The sequence below is a fragment of the Electrophorus electricus genome, chromosome 18, assembly GCF_041902795.1.
Source record: "Electrophorus electricus isolate QZ-2024a chromosome 18, ASM4190279v1, whole genome shotgun sequence".
Taxonomy (NCBI): Eukaryota; Metazoa; Chordata; class Actinopteri; order Gymnotiformes; family Gymnotidae; genus Electrophorus; species Electrophorus electricus.
In genome coordinates, this window is record NC_137514.1 from 2,653,724 (window position 1) to 2,662,350 (window position 8,627).

Below are 8,627 nucleotides of genomic sequence, written 5' to 3' on the forward strand. Positions count from 1 at the left end.
AACACAGACACAGACAATACAGTTGCTGCTTTGGTCTGATGTACAGTAAAGCAAAAAGTCTAAAGTAAAGGAAAGCACAACAGTATATATATGAAATAATGACACACACAGGAAAATGTGCAGGGAGGCTTAGAAATGAGTCTGAGAAAAAGAAAAAGGAAGTGGCAGGAGCTCACTGTGGGTTTTTTGTTTTTCTGAACATGCATATTGTTTATAAAACACCTGGACAAAACATGTCCAAGACTTCCTTCACATCATTGTTTAACATCAGTGTGTTCACCACTGTGTGTGAGGTCACATTAGGACTTAGGTGATGGCTCTCCAGATATATACTACACCTGATCTTGGACTACGTCACACTCTCAGTGAACTCAGTTCAGTCACACTCTGAAAGAAAGATAGAAAGAGAGAAAAGAGAAAGAAATGAGAAATCCAAAGACAGAGAGAAGAGCTCTGAAAAAATGAGAGAGAATAGAGGCGGTGATTGGTTACACACACCACTTTAAGCAGTGATGAGAACTGAAGGGGGAAGTGTCAGACTATGAGACAGTTCTCACAGAACTCTCACCACCCAGTTCAACATGTGGACACTTATACTCGTCTTGTCCAGTCTATTCCCAGGTGAGTTGTCCATTTACTGCTCACTATCATCAGACAGGTTCAGCACATTATTAGTTTACCTGCCACACAGAGAGGGACTTGGTAGTGAAGTGAATAGTCATAACAGTGGATCTTCTGCATGTTCTGTACCTTACTAACACAATGATTTATTTTACAGCTGGAACTGCTGCTGTAACTACAGTAACTGGATACAAGGGCCTTTCAGTTCAGATCAGATGCCCCTATAAGTCTGGATATGAAACCCACTTGAAGTACCTCTGCAGAGGAGAGTGTTATACTTTCCGGACTAAGAACATCCCTGTTGATTCTAATTCTGCTAAAGACGAGAGATTCTCTCTGAATGATGACACAGCAGCCAGAGTCTTCACTGTTACCATCACTGATCTGAGATCTGAGGATGGAGGAAAATACTGGTGTGTGACAGAGCAGACACTGCGTGATGACTACACAGAGATTCTGTTAGTGGTTAAAGTGGGTGAGTGATGAGCAGATAACGACAGTTATGATGATGGTGATGATGATGATGATGATGATGATGATGATGATTAACTGAGGCGATTATGTGAAGTAGGGATTTATAATACATAAAAAACAAGATTTTTGTGTGTACTGAATATGAGAAATATTTGAAATTTAGAAGTCTGTTTCTGTCTTTCAGACACACCTATGAATGTTATTGTCTCACACTCCACCTACACCCCTCCAACACCTGATCCCAGCACATCGGTGTATACTGAGTCCACATGGTCATCTGGAGGTAGGCAGAGATAGAAGGTAGACATCTATCTATTTACATGCCTAACAAGGGGTTATGCTGTTTTAAGCCACAACATTGCTAGGTTACCACTGTTGGGCCCCTGAGCAAGGCCACTCTCATTTGCACATGTACTTGTTCACTGTAAGCTTTTCTTTTTTTGAATAAACACTAAACATTAAATGCTGTAGAAAATTCTCTCTGGATGATGTAACAGAAGGCTGAGTCTTCAATATTACCATCACTGATCTGAGATCAGAGGATGGAGGGATATACCGGTGAGTGACGGTGTAAACACTGCTTGACCAATACACAGAGTGTGATTAAAAGTGGTCAGTGTAAGATAGGGGACAATAAATTAATTCTTACTATTAGAATATATACATATTCTTAAACACTGATACTATCCTGCTAAATAGTACCTCAACAGGAATATAGAAATATAATCAAATAATCACTGTGGATATGAATAGCTTCACATGGACCAAGTAGGCAAGTAGTTTAATGGTTCATATATGTTGGGCTGCTTTTATACACTTTGAGTTTGGCAGTTCTTTAACATGAGAGAGAGACAGAAATAATGAGAGAGAAAACAAGCACAGCACCACCATAGACCAGAGAGAGACACAGGAAGTGTTGTCATGGTTACATATGAGTTTGAACCATGCGACTGACCACTGCAGGTTAGAGTGTGAAGAGCTTCTGTTTTCTATAACTGTCATGTCTCCTGTCCAGCTGAGATGTTTGTCCTTAGCATTTTACAGTAGCATTCACTTCTTTAAAATAAACCCTCTGTAATAATGGCTTTCTACCTGCAGTTTTCTGTGATTCATACAGGATCATTAGCTAAATGTAATCATTGTTTTCCACTGACAAACAATTTTTTTTTTCCTGAACATGGTTGTGAACTCCTGTCCACTGTCTCTAAGTAAGATTTAAGTAACACTGGATTTTTGAGAAACTTAATGTTTCAGCTGTAATGTCATCTTTTAATACTTCCATCTGCATCTATATAAAATAATTAACATTAAATTCTAAGATGAATGGAATGTATCTACTTGCATATTTCCTGAAACCGTTAGAGTGTAATCTCACTGGTGTAGATTCCTGTGAGCTGTTCCTGAGCCATTTCAGTGGATAGCAAACTACACTCTATTACATAGGAAGGATATGCTTCTGTGAAACACAAAACTCACCACAAACTTATAGAAACTGAATTAATTATGGTAAAGAGTAAAAGCTAAAAACCTCTCTGTCAGTTTAGATGGCAGGCAGGGCCGTGAATAACATCACTAAAGGGACTCTATCATACCACACATCCCTGTCACCTCGCCCTCACACACTCATTCCTACACACTTTACACACACAGTATAACAGCAACGCATACATGTACATCACTACCTCTGTAGCATCTGTATGTCAACAACTATAACCCCAGCCTTACTGCTAGAGGAACCCCCCCCCCCCCCCCCCCAAATAAATAAATAAATAAATACTAATTAAAAAAAATACCAATACACAGTTAATATGATAATATCTTTCAGTAGGCATAGGTTTTCATCAGTGATCATGCTGTCAGTGAGTGTCATGTTCCCTCCTTTCTGTCACAGTCATGGGTGGGAATAACAGAAGTGGGCCACAGAAACAACATGCTGTAAAAATGCACAGTCAATGTTCAGAGGGAGATTCAACTTTGTTATTGCTCCAGTACAGTACAGTACCTATAATGTGTGCTCTCTCTGACACATACAGTATGTGCTTCTCTTACAATGAGTATGCTCACCACAACTTGTGCAATATAAAGTGCTGAAAATGTTCCAAAAAATATGAACTCTGCAAAGTGCATTTTGTTGCCTGTACTGGTCATGAACTGCATGACCTTTTGCTCTCTGTGTGCATATTTCCTTGTACAGTATTTCCAGGTCTGGCTGTGTACTTCTCTATTGCTGCTGGTTTAGTGTTGGTAACTGCTGGTGTGATTATAGCAGTCTACTACAGAATAAAGAAAAAAGGTAAAATGCACTTTAAATTACAAACATAAGATGACCATATGCTAAACATATTCTGAATTACACTCAGTCGTTAGTGAAGAGTTTGGTGTGTAGACACTGCAGCACAGTGACTATGAAATAAGGTTTAGAATGACCTTTTGAATTCAGGGGTGTTTATGTTGGTGAACCACACAGGAATCTTGTCTTCAGAAAATGAGAAACATACTCGCATACATGCTCAGATAAATATTCAGATACATGATCAGTTACATGTGGGAATCTGTTCAGGTTCTTGTCCTGGCCAGTCGAGATCATTCCACTCTTTAGCTTTAAAAAAGGCTCCATCTGAACACAGCAGTATGTTTGTGGTCATTGTCGTCCTGTAAGATAAAGAAACACAGAGTCTTGAAACATCTGGATGATGGGAGCAGTTAAGATGCTTTGTGGAAGTCGCTGTTGTAGAACAGTACAGATGTTTACATATGCTTTTTATAACATGTAGCTTGACCTTTCTGTTCTTCAGTACCATTTCATCAGTGGTTTATCTCTTATTGGAAACCCTTATGCTGGAAAGTTGTTTGTTGTTTTCTTTCACACAACTATATCTTGAACTATATCTATATCTTGATTGTTATCTGATTTCTGGTATAAATGTGTGTATCATTTAATTAATGCCTATAGTATCCACTATAATTGTAGAAAACCTGTTTCAGCCCAAATCCAGTATACTGAAGTGGGAGATCAGAGCAAAAACCAACCAAAAAACCCTTATGGACAAATTCTAATTGTGGAGTCTGTAGTAATAATCAGTGTATTAAAACTAAATGTATTAATTCTCTGTCTGTTAATACTCAGTAGTGTTAATACTCAGTGTGTTAATACTCACTATATTAATACTCAGTGTGTTAATACTCAGTAGTGTTAATACTCAGTTTGTTAATACTCAGTGTGTTAATACTCTGTTTGTTAATACTCAGTGTGTTAATACTCAGTGTGTTAATACTCACTCAGCTTTACTACACCTCTACTTTTTCTCTGTTGCCCTCATTTTCTCCCTACAGACCCAGAGACAGTAACACAGTCTAGAGAGGTGGGTACAAAGTCACATGATAAAATATGATCACATGATTTGCATCAGTCATTCATTAGACACATATCTACAACTGTTACATTTTAATTTGATCCCTTTCAGATAAATGAAGATTATGTAAACATCTCACCAAATTTTGCTTTTGAAAATAACCAACCAGAGTCTGTCTATCAGAATTTTGGCTTCAAAAATAATCATTAAGATTCCGTGTAATAAGTCTGAGCCCAGAGACTAACCACAATCAACTTAGTCTAAAGAAGATTGATCATTTAGTTAAAAGCTTCAGAGGTGTCTTACATTTACCAGCTCACTACTGTTCACCTGTGTAACTGATTACCTGTGTAACTGATCATCTGTATACCTGTACATGTTGTTTCGTTAACTGATTTATGTAAGCATTGCGTAACTCTACTTAATTACAAGAGTAAGTAATTACATTACAGCAATACAACCTATTACATTTACCACAGTGGTCTCTGTATAGAGAGGTAAAGTATTAAAATTAAACAAATAACAGACAGTATGATTTTGTTCAGTATAAATCAAAATGACAGTGCTTATCACCATGGTCAGCTCCAACAACACTGACCCAGACAACACAACTAATTCCATCTTTGACTCAATATTCGATCAGCCTGTGTGCAAGGAAGAATTTAGGACCCTGATCCAGAATCCCTCACATTAATAATATGTAATGTGTTCAGTGTTTGTTGAAGCTTCTGGAGCATGCAGTAGATTAAAGGGTAACAGCTCACACTGAAAGAGTGACGGACCACACGCCACAGGAAGTGGTGTGCCATGCTCTTTGGAAAAGTAATTAATAATATTAGTCAGAGAATAGGAAGTGGTAAAGACAAAGTGCACATAATGTGTAAAGTACATATAATATATAGACAAACATACACATAGTGTTTAAAGTACATATATATATATATATATATATATATATATATATATATATATATATATATATATATATATATATATATATATATATATATATATATAATGTTCACATTATGTTTAAAGTGCAAATGATATATAGACAAACTTACACGTAATGTATGTACTCTTCAATGTAAAATAATGTTGGTTGAAACCAAATGTTCCCCTTAAATAATATAAACAGCAAAATGTTAAGGTTTAATTTATGTACTTGAGTTAGGGGAGCTTACACTGTTGCTGATTAATGTCCCCATGTGCTAAACAGAGGCAATAGTGCCATCTAGTGGAAATGTTCTGAAAATTAAAACCCTGTTCTCCTGCAGCAGGGTGCAACCTAGTGAGTGTTCAGATTGAATGTTGTTTCATAGAATTATTACAGAATTTTAATTCCACAAATTTGACAGTCCATGAGCGTACTGAGGAATATATGATTACATTTTTTAAAAATGTAACAACGACCTTCAGTAACAAAACTGAGCAGAAATACAATTCTCTAAAGTTTTACAGGTCTGTGATTGAAGTGTTTGCAGGTTCTCATTCAACACAACCAGAAAATGTGGTTGATGTGGGTCTCAGTGATGCCACATAGACTACAAAGTGTTCTTTGGATCTCCATGAGAAGACTGAATAATATCCAGAGGCTACCAAATAGTGAAGTGTGGTGTATCTCTCCAGAAAACCGTTAGAGTGTTATCTCACTGGTGTAGATTCCTGTGAGCTGTTCCTGAGCCATTTCAGTGGATAGCAAACTACACTCTATTACATAGGAAGGATATGCTTCTGTGAAACACAAAACTCACCACAAACTTACAGAAACTGAATTAATTATGGTAAAGAATAAAAGCTAAAAATCTCTCTGTCGGTTTAGATGGCAGGCAGGGCCGTGAACGACATCACTACAGGGACGTGACACACCCGGCCCGGCTCAAACCACATTATCTCACTCTACCATATCACACATCCCTGTCACCTCACCCTCACACACTCATTCCTACACACTTTACACACACAGTATAACAGCACAGCATACATGTACATCATTACCTCTGTAGCATCTGCATGTCTACAACTATAACCCCAGCCTTACTGCTAGAGGAACCCCCCCCCAAAAAAAAAAAAAAAATTCTATTAATGCCAGTCTATTTTTCACTGCCCTCAAAAACAGAAATGAGAGTTTTTTTATATGAGTTAAGCCATAAGAAGATGAACAGAGTTAGTAAGCCCAGATACAGGGGCAGGGACCTATATAGACAGACACACACAATCTCTAACACACATCTAATCTAGGAGTTGGAGGCAGTAAACATAAAGCTGAACTCAGATTCTTCATTCTTCTCATCTTCACACTGCACGTGATCTCAGGTATGAAAATCAATATTTAATCATTATTATCAGCAGGGTGAAATATAGTCTTTGTTTAGATGGTCACTTTTGGTGAATTTTTAGATCTTACTGGGGTCTCAACAAACGTAACTGGATATTTGGGAGTCGCCATGAAGTGCAAAGATGAGACTTAAAGAGTTAACACAAACTCAAAGATAGTTTGATTAGCAGTTCATTGCCACTGTGTGTTGACTGAATCAGAAATGCATTTTGAAATGTGTAAAACAGGAAGATCAGAGGCCTCACTGTGGAAGTCAATAAAAGGTACCAGTGTGGAGCTGATGTATACTTGTAGTCACATTTGTTCTAAAGTGAAGCACACATTTAAATTATAAGCAGCATATTACTAAATAAAACCCATAAGGGAAGATCCTCTAACCTTTCACCTTCTTAGAAATATGATATTGGCATGTTGCCAAACACCAGCAGCAGTTGGAGCTCACTCCCTCTTGATAGCTGTGAGTAACATCTTCAGGAAAGAGCAATCCTTGTGTTAGCAACAACAGACGCATGGGTGACACTACAGCAGTACAGTTTCTGAAGATGAAGCAATAGAACAGTGACATAATTAATTTTCAATATCGGTAACCACAAAGACCTCATAGAAATACATTTTTTTTTCCACTTTTACTTGGAAGTCTCTGAGTCACTGGAGTTTCTGAGCCACAGAAGTCCTGAGTGTCCTTATGACAGTGTGACTGTAAGGGTTGGCACCAGGCACACTACTAATCAGGCTTGATGCCCAACAGCTGGGGTAGATCTATATAAGCCCAGTGACACAGTCACTCAGTGTTGGGTCTTTGCTAAAGTTTTGATTCAAGCTCCTAGCTGGTAACTCTGGGTATCGAGGTCTGTGAGCCCTTGTGCTACACCTCTCTTCTGCACTGTGAGGGTGTTTGTGTTTTTACACGTCCCCGCCCTTCTCCAGTTTTCCCTTCTAGAGTCTGGCTCTCTCCCAAGGCTCCCCTTAGACACTAATGTCCCTCACTGTTTTCTGTTTTTGTTTGGGAAGTTTCAGAATTTGGTTTTCCTCAGTGCATCGGTGCTACCATTCTTCCCATAGCGGCCTTTGTTTTCCCGTTTTCTACAATCAGCGTGGTGTTTAGTGTTTCCTCCTGTTTTGTCATCCTCCATTCCTGTGAAGTGCGATATATACGCGCAGGTTGTTTTAGTCTAGCGGGAGCTCATTTGCTTTGCAACAAAGTGGTCGGGGTTAGATTCCCTACTGTTGTTTTTTTTTTACTTCTCTTGTTTTACCTGATCTAAGATCTAACTGTTTTGCACACGGGCCCACCTTCATTAAAGTGTGGTAACTCACCCAGCAGTGTGAGGATCATCACCTCTCTGTCCTGGGTTTGAGCCCCATTACAGTGACATTGTAATCATCCCATTTAAGATCACACCCCTCAAACACATGTTACAGTACTGATGATCAGTGGCATAATGGTGTTATATATGATAACATCTCCCAGGGAATTTCATACAGTGACATACAGAAGGTGCAGAACAAATCAAACCAAGACTAAAACACAGCTGAGAAAAAGGGAAGGATGAATTGAAACAAAATGAACAACTTCAACATGAAGCTGTTGCTTACATGGATGTTTGTCATGTCTTTCAGATACAGGAGAGTCCAAGGATATGGAGTCTATATCAGTGACTGCATGTGGAGGAGGAGGAGTCACCATCAAGTGCAAATATGAGGATGAATACAAAACCAAACTGAAATCTTTCTGTAAGAATGTAACAGATCAGTCATGTTTAGATCAAATAACAACAAATCCAAACAGTACGTGGACTCATAAAGACAGATTCTCATTTCGTGATAACAGAAGTGTAGGA

The 8,627-nt window shown here is 38.3% G+C and overlaps 1 protein-coding gene across 1 annotated transcript; it reads left to right on the forward strand.

Moving 5' to 3' along the window:
- Positions 1–555: 555 nt before the first annotated feature.
- Positions 556–5,367, forward strand: LOC118242726 (CMRF35-like molecule 3). Its single transcript, XM_035535059.2, has 5 exons — positions 556–621; positions 779–1,096; positions 1,280–1,378; positions 4,429–4,457; positions 4,560–5,367. The coding sequence occupies exons 1-5, from the start codon at positions 582–584 to the stop codon at positions 4,656–4,658; spliced, it is 585 nt and encodes a 194-aa protein (XP_035390952.2). The 5' UTR covers positions 556–581; the 3' UTR covers positions 4,659–5,367.
- Positions 5,368–8,627: the final 3,260 nt, after the last annotated feature.

Excerpts from the sequence above, each read along its gene's own strand:
- LOC118242726 (XM_035535059.2), top strand. The coding sequence starts at position 582 with ATGTGGACACTTATACTCGTCTTGTCCAGTCTATTCCCAG. Across the intron at positions 1,097-1,279 it reads TCTGTTAGTGGTTAAAGTGG|ACACACCTATGAATGTTATT; the intron begins GTGAGTGATGAG and ends TCTGTCTTTCAG. Across the intron at positions 1,379-4,428 it reads GTCCACATGGTCATCTGGAG|ACCCAGAGACAGTAACACAG; the intron begins GTAGGCAGAGAT and ends TTCTCCCTACAG.